This window comes from Phalacrocorax carbo, chromosome 12, assembly GCF_963921805.1.
Source record: "Phalacrocorax carbo chromosome 12, bPhaCar2.1, whole genome shotgun sequence".
Classification (NCBI taxonomy): domain Eukaryota; kingdom Metazoa; phylum Chordata; class Aves; order Suliformes; family Phalacrocoracidae; genus Phalacrocorax; species Phalacrocorax carbo.
The window spans coordinates 4,724,260-4,747,401 of record NC_087524.1 but is presented as its reverse complement, the minus strand read 5'-3'; the positions used below and the strand labels follow the sequence as shown (position 1 = coordinate 4,747,401).

The 23,142-nt window shown below is 38.6% G+C and overlaps 1 protein-coding gene across 4 annotated transcripts in view; it reads right to left on the bottom strand.

The window, feature by feature from the left end:
* The window catches only part of TBC1D12 (TBC1 domain family member 12), a 47,060-nt gene that overhangs the window by 7,781 nt on the left and 16,137 nt on the right, over positions 1–23,142 (bottom strand). For 3 of the 4 annotated variants that reach the window (XM_064463803.1, XM_064463802.1, XM_064463800.1), the window contains exons 2-8: positions 20,976–21,099; positions 13,796–13,852; positions 7,839–7,954; positions 5,776–5,858; positions 3,488–3,605; positions 3,026–3,132; positions 2,302–2,382 (exon numbers count right to left, since the gene is read on the bottom strand). In XM_064463803.1, coding sequence (XP_064319873.1) covers positions 2,302–2,382; positions 3,026–3,132; positions 3,488–3,605; positions 5,776–5,858; positions 7,839–7,954; positions 13,796–13,852; positions 20,976–21,099 — 686 coding nt within the window. The remainder of the gene's footprint in view (positions 1–2,301; positions 2,383–3,025; positions 3,133–3,487; positions 3,606–5,775; positions 5,859–7,838; positions 7,955–13,795; positions 13,853–20,975; positions 21,100–23,142) is intronic. The other variant, XM_064463801.1, reaches the window with a different exon arrangement.

The following is a 23,142-nucleotide window of genomic DNA, read 5'->3' as shown; positions in this document are numbered from 1 at the left end:
TCCTAATTGGCTCATTTGGTGGCTCATTTCTACCAGCAGCATTGAAATACTCTGTACGCTAGAAGAAAAAGATTAATTACACCATAATCACAAGAAGCTAGCACTTCCTCACGTGCCAAGTCAAGCATATTACTTTTGAAGTCATGCTTTTCTCATGTCTCACTTTTACTGAGAGTAACTAAAATATACAGATAAACTTCACTGAAGTTTCCAGAATTGACCACACAGTTATGATCTGCAGAAGTTACATTACTCAAAAGTTACATTACTTCCGAGCTCTCATTATACTCAGATTTTTTTTTTTTTTGCATCCTTAGGAGTGGCATTCCTCAAATGGCAGGAAAGAAGGCAGCATTCACTCAAGAACCTCCAGAGGAAATTCAGCTGGCCCTTGAGTTATCTCTGTCCTGCCCTCCTCGACATAGGGACACGATGCAAATATTAGTGATAGCAAGGAGAAAAATGCACATAGCACTTGGGGAACAGGCTCTTTCAGAGGCCTTAAACCAGTCAAGAGCCATCTGGAAAGTGCAAGACTGCAGAATTTGATGACCAGGCTAAACTGAACCTGCTCTGCTGAAACCTGGAAAGCGGCATTTTCTTCCAAACCCCCTAAAATTAAGATAGTTGTATTCAGGAATGAGTGGGCCTGCTGTAGGCTGTTAGGCAAATTTGGAAGAAAGGCAGCAATTATTACAGAGGAAGAATATACACGACCTAAAATAAAAAGGTCAAGAACTGCTGCTTAATCCCTCCTTTCTCTTTCAAAAGGAACAGGTATTGTATTTGTTAATTTGGGGTCATTTCATTTGGAACAGTATCCATTTAGAGTACTCCCAAGGACGATTATAGTCTATGGTATAGAGCATAAGAAACTCTGGATTTGTACAAGAAATTCAGTTCAGCTCCAAAAGAGGAGTTGCTGGGGGTCATTTGAACAGATCTGACAGATAACATCTTTTGATGAATGTCTTGTCTTCAAGACTCAAAGAGATACTTTTCGTGCTTTAATCTTTATCTGCCAAAATGAACTGTTAAAAGATGTTTAAACAGGAAAAACCTTCAGGACTACACAAATATGTTAAATGAGGCCAAAATAATTGATATCCCAGACTTTGCTACCAAAAATCAATAAAAGCACAGTGGGCTGGCTTGCTTTTCAACCAGAGATGAAAATCCCGTTTTCCGTTATTACTACATTTCCCAGAACATCTGACACAATCAGATTGGACCCTTCCCCCTTTCATTCCCATCCAGAACTACTACCTTTCCAAAATAAACGGATTACCTAAGCCTTCCCCACACTCAGCCCACACCCCCACAACGAAAGAGCAAACAGAACTGCCACCCCACAAACCAAGGGGCATTGCAAACATGTTTTCCAAGGATAAGTATATTTACAGTCATGTACACACGCTGTTTTTTACACAAGTTTCAGCTGAGTCACAGCGGTAGCCTAAAGACCATCCAAATAATTTACAGTCAAAGTAGCCAATTAGTCAGGACAGGCAACTGCAAGTGCAAACAAAAAAAGCACTTCTTGCATTACAATAGCATTTTCTTTCCCCAGAAAGAGACCAACTCAAAAAAATAGTTATTTCATAGCTGCTGGGACTGACAGTATCACTTAACACAGCATTTTAAGAAGTACTGTTAACAGTACAAGGAGTTAATGTTTATAACAAGGATATAGGCACCTTTGATGCAATTTTTAACAGGGAGAGTAGCCACAGGAGACAGCAATATCCCAGTGATAAAACTGCAGTATACATGCAAGTGTGCTAACAGCCCCACTTGATAGATTAGGGAGAAAAGGCCATGTGGGCAACCAAGAAAAGCCAAGTGGGATCCTAAATGTGTAATATGTTATATATTCACCGTTCAGTTCCACAATCAAAAAATAGAGATTTTTTTTTTCTTTCCCAAAATTGTGGAGAAGATGTAAGAACCATCTAAGCAGAGGTAAGCAACAGTGCATACTGTAATTTAGCTTCTCATTTCTTTGTGTTTCATATAAAATTTTCAGGAGAGCTCGGTCCTGCTATTTTAGGAATTCAGAGGAAAACACATTCATTTGAAAGTAAAATAGCACATGCAGTATTTTAATGCATCTTTTGATATAGTAAATACTGTTAAGCCCCTCACTCACTGACTTGTTATAAGAGAGCAAACATTCAAGTAGGAAATGACTCAGAGCACTTAACAAGTATTCCCAATGCTGCAATTGCAGCTGAACTTGTGAGGCTTCCTGGGTTTGTAAAAGTGAATATAGGAGGCTGTCTGGCATTCAGGAGAGCTCACCTTCTATGTCATTCTCAGAACTTGTCTCACTGAAGCTTTTCCATCGTTCCTTAGCTCTTGATAAGAAGATTTCATAAAGTTCTGCAAGAAAACAAAACAAAAAAGGAGAAGGTAAGGAAGAAAAGCACCGATGTAAAACAAAAGCACACTAAGTATTCTTGGCTTTGGTTTTGTTGCTTGGTTTCATCTTAACCACCGGGGGCGGAGGGAGAATCTATTAGATAGTTACCACTAACCACTGGAGTGCCACTCTACACACTTTATAGCGTGCACTATATTATGCTTGCTTCTGTGGTGAAGATGCAAATTACAAGAGGGAAATCATATCTTAAATAATTCAGATTTTTATTTTTGTGAATGGGTTAGAACACTTCTAGTTCATCAAAATCATGAGTTATAAAATAAAGCGATTCCTCGTTCCACCCCCTTAAGAAAGTAGAGCTCTAAATTCTCAATTTTAAACATAGAAATACTGGGGGGAGGGGCCGGAACCTTAACTCTTACAAGATTAAAATATTTTTGTAAGCAGTTTAAACCTGTTTCCATAATTTACCAGGCTATATCTAATTGTAAAAAAACACCTGTTCCTAAGGTTGTGAAATACAGTTCTTCAAAAAGCAAATATACCCCGATTTATACTTTCTTTTTTCCCACAAAAGATTAAATTTTTGTTTGAAAATAACCAACTTAATTTTGCATTAAAATGTAATCCATTAAGGCATACCAGGAGTGATATTTAATTCATTTCCCACAGCTAGACTCCAAACCTTCCCACGTACACTCGGGGGTAATCCCTGCCACCACAGGTCTCGAACTCTTCGGGTGGCACGCCTAGGACAGGGAAGCAGAAAAGAGAACACTACCACCAAAAAGGAAAGACACATATTGCACATCTTGTTTTCTAAAATCATTGGGCAACTTACAAGCAAAACAACGTACTATTTCCCAAATCACTGTTCAAGGATCTCTGCTTAAGCTAAAGCCCCATTAAAAAAAAACCAAAACGTTAAGCTCCCAGAAAGCACATTTCATGGTGCTCTGTAATGACCTCTCACTATGTCACAGCAACAAAACCTGACTTCTTGACAAAACAGAATGGAAAATGAAAATAAAGTATGTGATTCCTCTGTTTCCAGAGGAGAAACGACCCAGCCTTGCATCATTTACACAACAGAACTTCACTTACATGCCTTCCCAGTTCGGTAGTATTTCATTGACCCAAATCACCATAGCACTAGCGATATTCTCTTCTTGCTTGAAACGCTCTCTCATTATTTTTTTCCTTTTGTGTGCTTCTTTAATTTCTGTTAGGTATAACATGGGAATAATTCCATATTAGTGCACCCAAATAATTAGGTAAATAATTCAGCTATTATCCAAGTATTCAGATGTCTGAAAGAGGTCCAAGGTAAATTACAGTTGTGCATGATCTAGCTGGTACTACTACTGTTGATTGTAGGTGTATTTCTCCGGAATATTTTTTAGTTTAAGCTGTCTTTAAGTTATTCAAATACACAGTGATTTAGACAAGCAAATTTCTGGCTAGAAAACTCATAGCATTCTCTTCTGCAGTACACAGAATGACTGAAAAGCAAGCACATCAGCACTGTTTTTCCTGTAATGAATTTCACACCATGTTCTACCTTAACCTTACTTATTGCTTAGACTAATTAGCAATAATTATAGCTATAATTATTATTCAAAAGTGCAATTCTATATCCATTTTAAAGTTATTCAAATTTTACTGAACCTTCCACCTAGAAGGATGTCGTGGTTCAGCCTCAGCTGGCAACTGAACACCACGCAGCCGCTCGCTCACCCCCCGCCCCACCCCTGTGGGATGGGGAAGAGAATCGGACGAGCAAAAGAACTTGTGGGTTGAGATAAGCACAGTTTAATAACTACAATGGAAGGATGATGATAAATGATTATGATAATAAAGACAGTAATGTTAATATAATAAAAGGGGGAAGGAAGGAAAGGGAAAACAGGGAACAAAAACGCAGAAACACGAACGATACAACCGCTCACCACCCGCCGACCGACGCTGCCCGTCCCCGAGCCGCGATTGCTCCCTCCCTCTCCCGGCCAGCCCCTCCCAGGTAGCATACTGGGCATGACGTTACATGATATGGAATATCCCTTTGGTCAGTTTGAATCCGCTCTCTTAGCTGTGCCCCCTCCCCTCCCGGCTTCTTGTGCACCCAGCAGAGCATGGGAGGCTAGACATGTCCTTGACTAGTATCAGCGCTGCCCAGCAACAGCCTAAACATCTGTGTGTTATCTCAACAGGTTTTTTTCCATGCTAATTTCAAAGCATAGCACTATACCAGCTAGAGTGAAGAAAATTAACTCTATCCCAGCTGAAACCATGACAAAGGATCATGTATTTTCTTTTCTGGAAAGAGGACCCAAAGATCTGAGACGAAGCCACAATGCTGAACGAGAGAAGAGTATTCTGCCTTCTGTTAAAAAAGGATCGTTTGTAGATCTCTTATTAAAAAGGCTAAAAGAAGGACAGAGCAGTGCTATCATGGCATCACTAAGATGCACTGTGAAACAGCAAGACATTCTATTTATGCCTGCGTTAGACACATCAATGGAGTAAACGTGCCATCCCTGGTGAACTGATACGGCTGACCGGCTTCGTTAAGTTTTTACTGAAGCTTTGTGTGTGTAGCAACAGTTAATTTAATTAACACTAGGGCACACGTACTACACCACCACGAGAGAATAGTGAAATAAGTTGTCAGATGCCTTGGATTTCTTACTACATCTCTCAGAGTAAGCTGCCACAGATCCAGAGAGGCTTAATCAGTTCAGAAGCTTATACCTCTGACAACAGCCCAAGTAAAACATGCAGTGCAGATTCTTAAAATAGCTTATTCCCTGAATACTAGGCACGAGACTACAGAAGTCCGTTCAACAACTATTCATAGATTGACGCAGTACCAGACACTACAGATCTGTTTAATTTAAAAAACACATCTGGTGGGTGTAGGAAGGTTCACACAGGTACAGCTGGTTGGAAAAGCCCCAAAGTTTTCATCTGTCTTCAGACTGGAATTGATCTCAATTTCCTGAAAAAACAGATCTTTTAGTCAGCTTTATTATACTTTGGCTCTCAGTGGCAACTGCAGCAACACAGCTTGGAAAAAAAAAAAAAGAGTCTGAACACCCAGAAAGTTTCTAGCTGATCACATTATACAAATAGTTAAAAAAAAAGTCCCTACTTAAAAATTAAAGAAAAGATTAAACTGACTTCTGAACCTAGTTATGTTCACCATGGTGGAATAAGATGACAATTTGGTAATTGAGTTCTGTTTTAAACTGCATGCACATACGTACCAGAGAATAACCCAGATATTAAACAGGGTTGTTCTTTACTGTACCTACTAGCCTACAAGCCAGAAATTATTTTATTTTTGCTGCGCAGTTAAATAGAATTACAGTGATTTTTGGCAGTTAACATACCTCGTTTCTTTGCCTCTGCCACCATCTCGTCATATTCTTGTCGGTGACGTAAAGCCTCCTCCACTGATTTGGCAGGAAGATTTCTGAAAACAAGTAGTGTATTGAATTCAATACACACAAATGAAATTCTGAACCATTTCAAAACAGGTTTTAATTTGGCTTCTCTCTAAGGTGAGCTTCAGGGCTGTCACACTACCAGTGTTTCACTAACAGCAGTAGAGAACTACCAGACGCTACTGCTTCTGTTTATTAGTTCTCCTATAGGTTTTCCCAAAGCAGGGTTTTTAGATTTGTTGAACATCTGGAATGATGCCAAATGAAGTTTCCATGAAGTGACAAAAGGGAAATACTGATATTCCATGTAGTAATTTATTCCGATGCATTTCTGCACGTGCATATTTTAATCATTAATTATACCTGCATATTGATACTCCATTTGTTCATATGAAATCTGTGATGCATATTTTCAATAAAAGGTAAAGGTTTTTATTCAGTATAGTCACCCCTTTGAAACTCCCACAAAAGAAGATAAGTTTACCAAAGGAAGAAAGATGAGATCCCCATTTATGTCAGAGCTAAAGCTAAGGAAGCTTGCTGCAGTGCTACAAGTTCGCCAGCTTAAAATGTGTTTTTTGGCTGCGTAGTGATCTCCTTTTGACCAAGCAGACTCATTCCAAGACAAATCAGAACACAATGTTTGGTCTCGGTCTCTTACCCAATCTCTAGTCTACTTTGGTTCAAAACAAACAGAAGACAATTTTGTCATTTTAATATAAAAAAAAAATTTCCATCTCCTCTTATGCAAGCAGAAAAGATTACTTTATTAATATTTCCAATGAAAGTGAGAGCAGAATATATTTCAAGGATGAGATTGTGGCAACACATTACACGCTTGGGATGGCACTCCCATTTGAAACAAGTGGAATCTCATTTGTAAGAACAAGCTCATGTTAGCTTGTGAATTGTTATATTTTGAAAGTACAGAAAAGCATCAGGAAAGCAGTTACTGCCTATCATCCTCTCCACCATACAGTAAAAGAAATAATGCATTTACAGAAAAAATAATGACATCAATCCATACCTCCATTCAGAATATTTCTGTCTTAACCCTGAATCAGCTTATATAGCACTAGAGGGAATATCGAAGGAAACACTATACTCTATTTTCCATTTCCTAATGGGAACTGATTAGAGCAAACATTTAACAGCACCATCACAAGCTTTTTCACAGTGCAATTTGAAAGCTTTGCTCCATTTGCTTTCATCACAGCATGTGTTCTTAGTTAGCAGGTCCTCCTCTTTCCTTCAAATTGCTGAAGACTGCAGCTGAAAATACTGACCAAATTATTGCCTATTTTTCATTGCTATTCCTATTTGTACTTAATGCAGTTTTTGTTGCATCTTGATCTGCTCTTTCCTGGCCTTCAACTGTTTGAAGAAGCCACAAAAACAAAACTAGAACAAGGGCAAGGAACGGTACCAGTGAACACTATCATCGTGGTACCGACAAAGCATTTAACTGTAGATGCCAGACACAAAATGAGCATTCAGCATTTGTGACAAGAGGGTATTTCTTGCGTTTCAAAGGCAATTCTTCCCAACCCTGCTGTTACCTACCTAATACTTTTTCTTTTTTAAAAGACCTTTCTGGTAAGTTAAATCTAGGCTTGCTGAAGTAACAACCACCAAGGTTAAGTCTTCCCAGCTGGTCTAGGATAATTAAGTTTCCAGAACAGGGGAAGGAGAAGGGGGTGCGCACTGAGATGGCAGGGAAGAAATCCATAAAAGTCTTCATGAAATTTTATGATTAAGGATGCCCACAACACTGCCACAGGCAGCTGCGATACACAGTAGATAACAGACTGGTGGCCCCATTACAGTGAGAAAGAATTCCTCATACAGACTATAATATATTTAAAGGTTCTTCTGGAGGTATTTGTTAGGCTGTTACCTGGGCTGGAATAATCCAATGATACAGTCGTGTAAGACCTGCTAAGTTTAGCTCATCAGAAGCATATTAACAAATTCAGTCATCATCAGTTCCACAGCAGAATCATACTTACGCTGGTCGATCCTCCAGAATCAAAGCAGTAGTTGAAAGTGGTTCAAATTCAATATTTTTACGTCTTGCTGATGGGGGTGGAGGTTTATACATTCTTCCTGTCCGTGCTTCATATTCCTAAACAACATCATTGATAAAAATTAAATTACAACTTTCAGCCTCACTTCTAATATTACTTGTATAACACTTATTAAATAATATTAAAATATATAATATTAAATAATTTACAACAGCAAGGAGCTAACATTACAAGTTGAAGTTGTTTATAGCAAGACAGCACAGCTTTCCAGAACTGCTAAATAAAGATGAATGAGAAAGCAGTTTCTTGTATCAACTTAATCTTTGATCTATTCTAGGGCAATATTACTACTGAGCATCCAAGGATCAGTTACAGTTAGGAAATCTGCATAATCTTTCCAAACTAATTAGTGCGCAAGTATATTTAAGTAATCTGTGAAGTTGACAAAAAAACCAACAAAAGCAACTAACCAAGAACACGTGTGCCTTCCCATTCCTTCCCTTTTGATTCTCGCCACCCCTCATGCTGCTGAAGCCTTCAGCAAAGCCAAACCCACATTATCCAGAACTACCTACACTATACTCAGTGACAATATAACAATATTTATCGTTACAAATCTGTTTCACAGCATTTCTTTCTCAGAGGTTAAAACATGCATTCTACTTACAAAGAAATATTTCAGAGCCTTTAATACACAGAAGATTCTGAGGAAGAAAGAATCCCATTCCTTTTTCCACAGAGCAACTCAACAAAACAGAAATATGAAACAATCTTTAGGAAAAAGGCTAGACAGAGCCAGTTGAAAACCTCAAATCTCACGTTCCCTGATTTTTAGCTTCTGTAAATAAAAATTTACTGCCAAGTTACTGGGAAACCCATACTTATGATCTAGCAATCCTTAAAAGGTTATCTGTGAGAAGACTTTCAACTTATTCCCAAACCAAGTTAGCTTGTGGATTCACTCTCTCCTTAGGCATGAAAGCTAAATACTAGCTTCTCTGCAAGTCTTCCACATGATGGAATTCAAACATAGAATACTAAGAGCAGAAAAATCATCCTTTTAAGAGAAAAAATTCAAGGTACTTTAGTAACGTACTTCCATAGATCACACAGCTCTATTCTTAAGCACAGCAAAGTGAGCTCTAACTTGTACACGCATGTTTTTTTAATCTGGTATTCCCAAGTGGTTTCCCGTCCAAGTACCAGCCTGGCCCAATCTGTTAGTTTAAGAGATCAGGTGTGCTCACAGGGGTAAGACCATATGCATTAGTTTGCAGATCTGAGGAGTTATCTGGACTTCCTACCCTTTTCTTTTTCTGGTTTGTGGGAGTCAGAACAACAGTTGATCAGAAAAGGTGCTTGCACCTCCACAAAACAAGCCAAAGAATGGTTTTGAAACATTCTCAGTATCTTTTGAAGTGGTTTTCACACACACCCCCAACTCAAGTCTTCAGCTCTCCTTCCAGCTATCCATCCTTTAATCAGTGCATCATACTCCACCCTGCTGCAGCGTACCAAATAATTTGTTAGCGCCCTGGAAAGACAAGCACAAATCTATTGCAACCAGCCTACTATTTCAACTAGAGGAGAAGCTCTGTTGTTTTTCTGTCTTCAAGAAAAGCTCAAATACAGACCTTGTAAAGAAAGAGACTGAGCAATTGTTTGCTATCACCATTTATAAATACATTCACACTAAAACCCTAATGCTTGGTAAACACAATGACTTAAAACTGTTCTTAAATATAACTTAATTCTAAATATTTCTAAGTCTCCGGCCAAGAGCAGTGGTTATACAGATTTCCTAGAACATATTCCTTTCCTGAAGGGTAACTCCCAAGAGGATTTTTTTGATTGCAAATACTATATATTCAACATCATTTGGCACATTCAAACAAGTATCCTGAACATATACACATACAGGGTTGGTACAGTTCTCTTGTAATTCACACAGGGACCAAAAAAAAGAAAAAAAAAATCAAGAAACCAACATCTGCTCTATGAATGAATATACATATTCTTAAGCCTAAAATTATTTCATTACTTCACCTAAAACTATAGGGACATAATAGGTACTCCTGCCATGCTCTAACCCTAGGCTACCCCAGCATATTCTTAAGATAAGAACACATCCTGTGATAGCACCCGGAGGTCAGCGTCTGGGCTGCGGTACAGTAGCAATGCCATCCCTCATTCTTGGTAGAAGTTTGATTTACTTTCACACTTTCTAGTACTTTATAACAGGAGCCACAAAATCAAGTTCATATAGCGGTCAGAGATGAGGAAGCTCAAACAGTACCAACCTGTTCACAACATTCCTACATACCTTATTTGTATGCAAGTTAAATAAAAAAAGGCATTGCAAGATGGACATTGGAAATGAAGCCACTCTCACCCTTTTATTACAAGCAACAGGCTTGACTGGTACTAGTGCTTCTGGCTATCATAAACACGGAGAACTGATACACTATTTCCAGAGCAAAGGGAAAAGTCAAGTCTTCAACAGGGATTTCCACAAAAGGCACAACTCATCATCCAGCTGTGTTTTTGGGAGTAAGTACACCTTACGAACAGTTGGCTTTTGTAAGAAAAGAACACATGCACAGAGAGGATAACTAAGTATTACCAGAAAGAGTCAAAAATGGAGACCAAAATATCTTCAAGCTTTAACTGTCATGACTGCACATACCCCGAGATGAAATATACTCCAAAGTATCAGAAATTCCTGATGGAAGATGCTTCTTCCTGAAGAAGCCTGTGCTCTAGGAAACTTATTTGACAATTAGATCCTAGAGCCATCAGACATGCATGGAACACAGTAGTTTGTGCAACTAAAACAGCCGTTTTTTTCTAGAATAATTTGTATGACTAGATGTAAAGAATCCAATAGCCTTAACCATGCATTTGGTGAAGAATCTAAAATTCTTGGCACAGGATAAAAAGCTTGAGCTGACAGAATTTCACTTCAGCAGAAGATGTGAGCTAATACTCCTAAACAACAAGGTAAAAAACGCAATTTAAAGTCAAATGTCTTGTCAAATGCCTAACATGCAGGGCATATGCCAGAGGATAGAAGAGTTGACAACTAAGACTCAAGACTACGTAAGATCTATTTATGCAAATTAAAAAAAATTCTGGAAGTGTCACGTGTATGGTTTCAGTAGTTTAGGGAATGTTAAAAATTCTTTATTGCAGCATATCTGACAGTTATTAAAAGACACAGAACATTTCACAATCCCAAAATAGATAAAGAAAAATGAATCTCAGCTTTTACAGAAAGAATAGTTGTTTCCTTATTAAGGCTGGAACTGCATCCTCTCACCAACTGCCAATAATAAACCTGTTAACAGGCTAGAAGCATGCTTTTCCTGAAAAACATTGTGACAATGTATTTAAGAGTACTTTGATATGTGGAGGGACTTGTATTTCTGGTATTTATTCCTTAAAAAAAAAAAAGGATGGATAAGCCTATTAACCTACAGACAGGTCACACAAAAGGGGCTCGAAAAAAAGACTTTTGTATATAAACTACCTTTGTGCTTAAGAAAAATATCCAAAATTATAACTTCTTTACAAAAAAAAAAACCACAAACCACCCAACACCACCACCCCTGGTGTTTTAAACAAACAAAAAGAACCCTGCACAGGTCTTTATTGCCTGCACCTTTTTGATATCTACATGGAAAACATAAAACTGAAGTTTCTTTCATCCTTCCTCAGAAGAGCCATATAGGGCAGCTAGACCCTTCGGAGGTATTTTGGAGATCTCTAAACAGTACAGGATTGCACTGTGTAACATCCACAGAGTTGCCCATAGCTGATTCTTCCAGCATCTCAGCACACTAACTTACAGAAAGGAAAACCAGCTGCATCGCGGCATTCCAAAAGCGTTAGTTGACCCTAAGTAGGGTATACTTGTGGGGATAAAGTATTTGGCTAAGTGTGCGCATAATGATTCAATTTTAGACAACAAACTTGCATCTACAGTGCCCAAACTATAGAGCTTTAAATGGATAAATATTGACCATGAAATTTAACATGCACCTTGCTAAGTTTTGATCTATCTAGGATCCACAACAAAAGCTGAAGTCCTGGTAATGAGTTATAAAAGCCTTGGATTACAAGGCCTGTGAAAGTCCTCACAGTCCTGAAAGTACCAATTATACAGATTAAGCACCACAGAGCCAATGATGTTTTATATACGCTGGAGGAAAAAGTGACCCGATAGTGCAAGTTAACTCAGTGTTGCCTATCTTAAGGATTGCCTCTATTTAAAGTAGATGTCAAGGCCTACTAATACTCCATTTAAACAAAGCATGCACCCTGTGTATTACAGCTTCTTTTAACATGCTTTATTCCACCATAATTCTAAACCTGATACTGAAACCAGTTTTATTCAATCATCCATGACTTCTGTTGAGGAAACAACAGGGATTGCCATATATTCTGCAATTGGTTTTAAACCTCTCCCCCCTCTACACACATGTGACTGTGGAACAGATGTGCCTCTAAAAACATCTATATGATTATTTTCAATGTTGTACAGCTAACTAGAAATAGCATCAGGAAGATGATTTCCCTTCATTTCAAGCAGGGTTGATAATCCAAAAATTGAAGCACTAATAGAATCACTTAGGAGGGCACCCACCTACATCACTTTAATAAAACTAATAGCAAATCTATGTAAGAAGAATTTCTGCTAAAGCGTAAGTATTCCCTCCTATGTCATCATGTATCTTGCCATGTCCTGTCCCCCATCCCCACCCCAGGTTAAATGTTAAAATTGCTGAGCTAGAACTGGTTACAAGTTGATTAAAAACAAAGAAGTGCTTATAGCAAGAGTAGATGTCACTGAAAAATTCTGTGAGTCATAAACTAGACATTTCCCTAGAATTAAGGTGGTCAGGTGCTATCAGGACAGGCAGAACAGTACGTTCCTTCCTAATTTACAGGCAATATAGGAAAAACCTATATCAAAGAGGGAAAAACACTAATCTTCACATAGTACAAGGAAACACCCAAACAAACACTGAAGAGTTTCTAGGTCAACCTTCCAAAGTAATGCCATCCATCTTTAATCATTCATTTATTTTTTCCTCAATTGGATATTTAACATGTGGCATCAGGTTTCATCTTTTGTTGTTTACAGAAAAGCATGAAGTAAGCCAGGGGCTTCTGGGCCCACTGAAGAAGAGCTGAGAGTAGCTGGACCACATAACATGAACGGCAGCCATCACATATCAACTGGCAGTTATGTTACTGCTCTATTTCACAAAGCCGGAGTAACAGATCCACAGAACTAAAAAGCTAATTTCTACTATTCCTGTTTAACACAGGGTGTGGGATTACATAAAGTTTTCAGAGTAACAGGCGTGTGTGTGCATTGGACCGATTTCAGAAGGATACCAGTCACAGAAGACATAACAGCATATAACAAAAGTTTCAATGGCTACATTTTTCTAGGTTTCCAATTTCATATTGGAAATGGTGATTAAAAGCATCTGGAGTTCTGAAGTGCCACTGTTAAAAGCCTGTGTGACGGGGGAAAAAAGGCTCTAGGATATCAATTTTCAAAGCTAATGCAAGGCACTTAAAAATATTACAAATTATTCCTTTTAACAATTTTTACCATTAAGCAAGGAGGCACAGCAAACACAGAAAGTAGATTAGTGTCAAGCTCTAGCATTACCTATTTCCTGCTATTCAAGTACATGCAATATAAACAATAATAAACAATAATATTCTATTACTTTAAGTTGTTAGCGAGATTCATCTGTGAATTTTCTTTGTTTTACTAATGGTATCTAATGAGTTGATGGTTAGTGCCATAAAATATTCATGCTACTGTGAAAATGTGATGTTTTTTCTATTTTAATGAGTGCTACATAGTCCCATGCATGGCATTGAATACAACTACAAAGAACGTATATTAAATTTCATACCCCTGCGTTTAATAGACTGAGAGCAGATAGTGACGCAAGACTGCCAGAACTGTCATCCTAATGAGAAAAACAGAAGGAAAGCCTTAGTGAATAAATGAAAGAAAAGACCGTTACAATACAGCAACATGCAAGCCAAAATTTAAGTTCACATGTAGAGCATTTATACTCCATGTTTGAAGAAACATAGATGTGGCTGTTCCTCCTCCTTCTCCAGCCCTCAAGATATACAAAACCACCAAGAGTTCCCACTTGTGCAAGATGTGTATAGTCATCTGTTGGGCTATTCTTCTGTTTTAATTTAAGTTTTATATTTTCTACAATTGGCACCTTCGCCTGAAGGGAGATCTTCTCCCATGGCACCTCCCAGGTGCCTGACAAAAGGTGTTCCCTGATACACTATCTTTCCCTAGTCCACCTCACCCATAAGAGTTACACTTCTTTATTTTTTTAACCACTAGCCTTGGAAAATACACTGTTAAAAGGGCAAGAACAAAACATTGTCTATAGGCTGACAGAAGAAACAGTAACTTTGCTCTGAAAATGAATCTTGAAGACCTTGCCTTCGTTCAGGTCGTGTTAGATTGAATCTCACACCCAACTAGACTTCACCTATAAGCTACTTAGCTTCAAAGCTTAAAATGAATACTCAAGAATAGTACTTGCACTGTCGAGAAAGGGAAAAGAAACATAGCTGGACTTGTATAAGCATTTGCAAAGAAACAAAATACGAGGGTAACTTTGGAACAGAACTTCCACAGTAAGGGTTTCGGGTTTTCTATTTAAAATGAGAGGGTAGAAAATGCCATTAAACAGCACAGTGACTTAAGTCTCCCACCTTCCCCCCTCGCCATGTTAAAATTAGTATTAGTAATAATAATAAAAATAATTAGTATTTCTAAATTGAAAGCTAAAAAGTGAACTACACCTCAACCTCACTGGTGAGCTGATGAGAACTATGACACATTTTTAAGGCTTTGAGAAACAGTCGCTTAAGTTAAAAGTGAGATTCTAAGCAGCAATATGACCCCTCATACCACATTGCAGCGAGGCAACCAGGCAAAAGCACACCTGACTACAGGAGACCCTGTACAACCACAGCTCTGCTGGTTTCCCTTCAAAAGTCAAAGCTGGATTTCTAATGGAACAGCCATCGTTAAAGACAGTGGCAGGGGGCGGGGGGCTGGGGGAGACAGCGCCATGGCTTTTAAACATTGGATTACAGCAGCTAGAAGGAGGAAAACAAGCTTTTTATCATGCCTTCAACATTATTTCTGAACGTATCTGCAGCGTTCTTGTACCATGCATACCCCAGACTGATAAAAAGCATTTTAAAGGCTTCCTTCTCCCTTGCCATATTATTTTCAACTTTTCAGTATTGCAGTACCATGCCAGCCTCAGAAGGATAAGGCTTATATTCAAAATAAACCCACACTTTTAAAAAGTCCATGAAAGGCAACATCTTTACCACCTGAATCTTTCTGCTAAATCCTACCCTTTTGGAATTTGATACAGCTGCCTAGATGATGGTTTTGCTGTTGCAGCCCCTCAAGCTTACCAGCTTCAGTCTGCTTAACCTGCAAAAGCTTGCTTCTCAAGAGAAGAAAAAACTATTATTTTTATCTGTCTCATCCTTTGCTAAAGAAATTCAAAGGCCCAACCAACAGAGGAGGAGGCAATACCACCAAAATGCGATCCAGAAGACAAAAAAAAAAAAATCTAGTGTCCCACCAAATCAAAGTAAAAGAAATCATTTTTGTTACCTAAAAATTGTTTCTATAGTCTTTGTTTCCCCAAAACCCAGCAACTTCTAAGGACAGAAATGAAAATATGTGCAATGCTTATGCTTTCTTTTTCAAGCTTTAGGAAGAGAAAGTTTCCTTCAATACTCTTCATAGTTGACCTTGAAGATTTAAAAAAAAAAAAAACAAACAACCAGCAATCAGAAGAATTCACATCAGCGGAGTCAACACCTCTGCGGTATCTTCAAACATAAGTCCCATGCTCACTGCAGAGCAGTCCCCTGAGGATACACGTTTGTGCCGCTGACGCAGCACTGACATCATGAGAAGTTCTCCCTGACAGGTTTTCCTTGTCAAAGGAGCTGGGTACGCCCTGGTACTAGGAGCCAAACTGCATTTTCTCCTTTATGCAAACAAAAGGAGAGACGTTTGTCTCACTGACATCCTACCAGTTTCATTTTACTGACAATATAATCATTGCAAAAGCCTAAAATCCTAGAAAATGTCTTTGAAAGGCTTCAACATAACACTTAATCTCTAGCATAGCATTTTACTAACTACATGTGTGGCTCCAGAAAGATGACGGACATTTCTTGAGAATCTGGCTGCTACAGTCACAGCCTTCTCACGGCTGCTAGCAGGCAAATTGTTGTTCAGGTGTTACATGTTCCTTGCAAGACCCAATACCCCTATTTATTGCCTGTCTTGGTTTCAAGGCAGTTTGTTACCAAAGTATTTCTACCTATATGTGCTAAACAGGCAGGAGTCTTGCCTTTCACTTCTCTCCAGCAGAGCAAAACAAGCCAACATGACCTCTACGTAGATAACTATCTGCTTACGAACCCCGCATGAAAAAAAGCATCTAGCATTCTATTTACTTCTTTCAGATATGCAAATCCTTATATTTGTTGACAAACATGACATATATGCTTTTTAAGCGTTAGGAGCTTCATGCATTGTTAAACTGAAACAACGAAGATTAGAGGGAAGAGTTAATATTGCGAGTTAGAAGGGCTGAGTCATACGAAAACCAATTCAAAAATTATCTGTTCCTCTGAAGAGAAGCCTCTGACAACTTTTGTCCCTGGGACACCACAGGAGTTGAGCTGCTTCACTGAATGCAATTTCGCCATTAGATTTCAGACTGGAGATATCGACACCAGAAAAATATGCAAGTGAAGACACTGTTTTTTAGCCCTCAAGCAGAGTATTTTACTTTCTGTTTTTAAGATTTCAGAGCCACCCAAAAATAATATTTTTCAGAGGTTAGTTGTAGGACAGTGACCCAGTCATCAAAATCAGAGGTAGTATTTAAAGGACTGTCTATAATTAATACTTTCCAGTTTGTACACAAGGTGACAGCTTTTGGAAAAGACTGCTTGGCTTCACTTGTGAATAAGTAATCATTTCTAACTGCACTGCAAGCTTTTCATGGTGTGCCAGTTTTAAATAGAAAAGCTTCCCCCCTTTTAAGGCCATCACTGACAGTACTTTGTTAAAACTGCTGACAAAGTGAATTTGGTACATGCTTTACGTTTCTTTATCTTGCAATGTATATTTCCATATTTTGAATTTACTTTAATTTGGGCATATTAAGAAAAAATCACCATGCTCCTTTATACAAATTAATAAAAAGTATTCAAGACTGCTTTAATAAAAAGCAAGTGCTAAACTTAATGACTTGATATTCAAAATCATTTTGATCATAGACTTAAAGCTCTTTTCTTTAACGTAAGCACAAAAAGAAAAGAAGAAATTGAGCTTGCATTTTTAAACAGAACTTGCTCTTCAGTCAACTACTGCTTTAAGTGCTAAAATATTTCAGCAGATTTCTGTACAGACGAAAAAGAATTTACCAGGTTGATCATTAATACCACATACTACTTATAAAAGCCAGTTTTATTAGCTTCAGTTCATGAAAAAAGGCACGCTTCCTAAAACCAAACGCATTCAACATTTGCAGTCCTAAGGAGTTGCTATTTTCCTTTTTTTAAAAACAAAAAAGTGAAGGAAGGAAGCCCAGAGGAGGGAGATGTCCAGCAAAAGAGTTGGCCTCAATCACATCCTGCTTGGGCAGCTCCAAATCCAAGGAGAGCTGAGCGTGCCAGCAGCTGCGAGCGGGGAGATGCAGCTGCCAAGAACTTTCAACCTCTGACCCAGTTTGAGCTCGAGCATCTCGCCCAAAGCATGCTGATGGCGGCACAGCTGCAGGGGGCACCGCCACCTCCCCAGCCAGGCAAGCCCCGCAGGCTGCTTTTCGACAAAAATATTTTTCATCTTCTACATAGGCTAAGAAACTTGCAAAGAAGCTATTTACAGTAATATTCATTAGACAGTCTCTGAAGACAGAGCTGGCTAGCGTGATTGTCTGAAACAGTATCCCAAACTAAGTTTCCAGATTTTATTGGGAGTTATTCAAGATATTAGAATTACTACTTGACTTCTCTGCGGAGGCATATATAGCAGTGTCTAGTTGATAGACAGTGACTGGGAGCCTCAAACATTCATTTAAACATAATTATCCGTTTACTACATCATCCTTACCAAAACAAAGGAGGCATCCATCAGCCAGGAGAGAAACAGGGCATGTGAGCTCTACTACCCATTTGACTATAAATCTACGTTGATGCAATTTTTGTCTTGTTTTACTAATAGGGAAGTCCCTTAAGCTCCACAATATAGCCATAAACCTTTGATATAAGTATTTCCCGTACCCAAATAATTTCCTCCTTCTATTAATTACAAAGTTTTTCCTGTCGTGAGTTAATTTTTCCTGCAAAAGGTCGTCTTAAGATTGCATTTTTCATCTGCAGGATGCTGACTCAGTAATGAGTTTCCTTAACTAAGGGTTTATTTGCACCCTCCCAAAGCTGGCCACTGGCATCAGTACAGTCACAGAAATTTGTGTTCAACCATGCAGAATGAAATAGCTGTTCAGGAACAGCAAGGTTTGTTGCTAATAATAAACTCCCATAAACTCCCTCACAGGCAGCTTGCCCACAGCTGAAGCCCATTCTACCTGCACAGTCTTACACCTAGCAGCTCATTTACATAAGCTGGTAAACAGTGAGTAGCTACTGTTCTGACCACAGATGGCTAAAAAAATTGGGGGGAAAAATTGCAGGTTTTGTGTTTCAGATCACACTTGATCCCTTGACTTCAATTTAGAAAGTCAGTGTGGAAGTTTGTAGAGACACTCCATGTAGGATATGAAGTATTCTGCCAGGTTCACAGAATTGCTTGTGAACAGAACATAGTAAGCTCTAATCATACTTCTGTCAACTTTTTAAGGGCCTCATAACTGCGTTCTTGCCTATATTCTTTACACTCATCTCCTGTAACAGTGAGAAATTTAGCCTAGGGACTTCAGCCAGCCATTCAAAAGCAAAGATGCTATTTGCCACTGATCTTCAATAACCAAGCGTGCCTATATTTGTTCCAACCCATCGCCAGCTTTGCAAATTTGAACATTTTTGAGAAAAAGAAACCGCTGGCTTTTCTGCAAGGGCACATGTACACGGAGCTATATTGTAAATTTTCAACACACATGCAAGATATCTGACACATGTTAAATATGGAGACATTAGGGTCACCTCTCAATTTAAGAATGAGATTCTCAGGTATTGTAGATCTAACTCTGTGCAAAGTATATCAATCTGGATCCCTCCCTGATAACTGGGTATCATGATGTTTTATCTAAAGACCATGCATGCTTTAGCTAAATTAGAGGCTAAAAATATTAGCTATTACAGACACATTACTCAAGATTATACAAATCCAATAGTGACCCTAATCTGGCAACCATTTGACACAAACCACATGACTAGCGGCTAGGACCAACTCAATCATGTTTAAAGACAATATACTGTTTTATTATATTTGCTTTTCTGCCACTTCAGAGAAGTTTTAAAAAAATGGGAACGCTACAAGTTCAAAAGAAAAACAGTCACTAAGGGACAACAGGATAAGAAAATAAGACTACTTCTGCAGATTATGACTTGGTCTCCAGAACAAACATCTTCATTACTAGAAAATGGGAAGCAGATGACTGGTAGCATTGTGCACTCTCCATTTCTCAGGACGGAAGAGACATCTGGATTTTTACCACAGTATTTTCATAGCACAAGGCCCACAGCATTCATCTGCAAGAAAACTGAGAAAGAACACTTGCCCTCTCTCACCCAAAAAGGGAAAGCATTTCAGTAAGGAAAATTGTATTTGAAAATGTTGAAAAAGCACCCAGTTTACTTCAGAGTAAATAGCACTTGCTGCAATCTCATAATTTTCCTACATTTCATTGTGTGACAAGTCCCATTACACTAAAGTCCTTCAAAAATAATCTCTCCTTTTTCACTTTAGTTGCTCCCTAAAGGCCCTTTTCACCACAAAGCTCTTTCTAGAAGATGGCTGAACACTGCTTCATTCACAGCTATTTGCATCTGCCAAACACATCAGCTTATATGGAATTTGAGAAAGGAGACAAAGAGAAAGCAGCTCTCAGGAGATTCAAGTTCCTGCTTTCACCAACACAAGGGACATTCACATTTCTCAGGTCAACAAAACTTTCAACTTCAGGATTGCATGTTAACATGAAGTTAATGGTACATTACCAATTGCTTGTCTTTAAAGACTATTTAATTTGATAAATAATAAAATGGCAGACAGATTCCGCAGGAACAAATGTATGGAAGTGCAACTTGGTAGCAGAGGAAAGAAATCAATTACCTTTCTGTAGCACCCCAGTAACTCCAAAACAAGTTGAACTTACAGTACTATTTTGAAACAAAAATACCTTGAGTAAGATTAAAAGTCTAAATGAAACAAGATTACATTTTTCAGAATTCTAAGCAATTTGTCACAATTTACCTACACCGTAAGTCTTCCAGGCAAGAAGGACTATGGAAAGGTGAGTTAGATTAAATAAAAAAATCAGTTTTGTAACACTAGAATATCCAAGAACACTTTAAGAAGATAAATTTTACTAGATCAACATCTAGTTTGAAGAAAAACTGAGTGAGCAAGTATGACTATAGTTTTATTGTACAAAACAGGCAGAAGTAACTCCAGGCTTACTTTATGAAGTTCTGAGTATTTCACAATCACTTTACCATTAAAAAAAATTGTAGCATATCATGTTGAATAAGGCAAAACTTTGAGAAGTATTAATACAAGTTCTGACATTTTGACCTAAACAGCTTAAACTCTTGTTGAACATGTATCACTTTTATAAGCACTGATGTTTACTGAAGATTGTCTAGTCCATAAAATTCAAACTCCTTCTCAGTAACTGCTATTCTTTAGACAAGGCCTCGAAAGAGTTTTCCCAGAGCACTCTACGGTTGTCCAGTAACAGCGTGGAGATAACAAACAGCACAGAACTGCAATACCTATGCATTAATTTTTACAAGTTCTGTATCTAGAGTTGTGTGATGTTTACTCACCTGCTGAATAATTTTGGAATCTTTTGGAAAGTTTTCCCTGGGTGGGACTTTTCCAAATAACTTCCAGCCAGGAGCACTTTGGACAGCAGGTTTGAGTTCCTTCGTCCTTTTAGTGAAAAAGTTTCTGAAAAGAGAAAACAAATTATATTTGAACCCACTTACATTTCTTTAAGCCAGGTTCACCACTGTAGAGACCTTCTGCTCAGCAAATGCATAGTGTGCTACCTTAGCTTTCTCTTATAATTAACTTGAAGGGGAACAGCTTTCATTACAGGTGCTTTCATGCTAATATTTGTACTTAATACCCACTTTTACCTCTGAATTCTAAACTACTTTATGCAGTCTCAGAGCTCTTTTAGTCATACTGGACACTTTCTTAAACATAAGTCAGCAGCACGCAACAGCTCTCAGACTTTTGTCTGGAGTTTGGTTTAGCATATCTTATGGAGCTATTTGGAGGCTGAAAAGAAAACAGCTGGAAATCACTGTCTAAAGTACATATTTAAGAAAGAAACAGGAAACTACTACTTTTACTAATATTTTCTGCAATCTTCACACCTTCAACTTTCATAACATGGACTAGAAAACCAGGAAACATGCACACAGCTTCAGTTTAGCAGATAACCTTTGCCAGTGCCTAAAGCAATTACACTTGAACAGACAGATTATTGAATTGCTCTGTTACTTCTTAGAAAGCCAACCATCACAAGATCATATTAGCAAGCATTTCTCTAGGTACACGGCTGTACTATTTGCCTCTGATCACAAGCTCCCACTGAGCACACTATGAGCAAGTGCTTTGAAAATGAAAGAAGTGTATTTATTCCGAACACTGGAAAATTACTTTCCAAAAACTTACAAAAGACACAGAGGGATTAAAAGTTAGAGTAGTATGTAAGGTTACTTCTCAGGATGCTTACAAGTTGACCCGAGCCAACAGAATATGGAGCACTTTTACTGGAAGAAGTTTTTGTGCAGGGCTGACTAGCTAACCTTGTACTTTCACACTCTTCCTCTGGAAAGAGATCCCCAGATTTATTCTTCACTTACAGCATCTTCTGTAATTTAAAATACATTTCCTTCTCAGGTTGAACACATTCACATTTGTGCACAGAAAGCAGTCTCTTGGCCTTGCCCAGATAGAAGTAGGCTTCAACCACCACAGTCTGTCCGAAAACTGCACAATCGCTCTTAAATTCCAGCACTGTCAGGGTCTCTGACCATGCAGCATAGTTTTACAGTTAAGAACTGATAGTGTTTGTAAGACATTGTATAGCTTTCAACTACAAACTATCTTTTCAGTTCCCAGAATGTTTTTTGTTATTTGGGAAACAAGCCTGTCACCAAAATCCCTTTGTGCAAGTCTGCATGAGCAGACTCTACAGATACTTGTGTGCAGTTGAAGATCTAGCCACCAGGAAACAGCAAGCTGCAGAGTAGAAGTAGATGCAGATGAAGTGTGGAAGTCTCCCAAGAACTGGTAAACTCAAGACTAGCAGTCCTGTGGAATCCAGGAGAACAGAGAAAGTCAGAACACCGAGACTCTGCTCAGTCTCTCCAAGGCCACCAGTGCACGCTACAGTCAACAACAGCTTGTTTACAAAAAAAAAAAAAGAGAAAGAAAAAAAATTACTTAATTCAAGAAAGCAGCAGCTGCTGTAGGCGGGCAGGGAGCACGGGGTTACATACACACCTGATGAAAGAGAGAGCACCTTGAGAGATGTTTTTTGAACACCCACATAGAAGCTGTTGGTGCATCAGTATACCCCTCTGCTCCGCGGAGAACTCCCAGCTGTTGTCCCAACCCAGTCAATGAGTAAGCAGGTTGGGAATAATTGCTTGCACTGTATAAACAGTTACCTGCCATTAAGGGACTCAAGCTGTTGCTATTAATAACAGCTTAATTAATACAAGGTGTTCTAGTAAGCATTGGTCGTGATCCATGCATCCCACAACTCTGTCCCCATCAGAGAAACTTACAATATCTGTCCCTGTGGAAGCGAAGTAAGCACCCAGAACACCAAACTGGTGACTTCTGACACATGACCTGGAAGGAGGGGCTGATGGAAAAGCCAAGCCATGATACTGACATCTCTAGAAGACACTGCCCTCAGTCAATCCCAGCACTGCACTCCATTAGTGAAATGACCTGGTCCACCCATAAAAG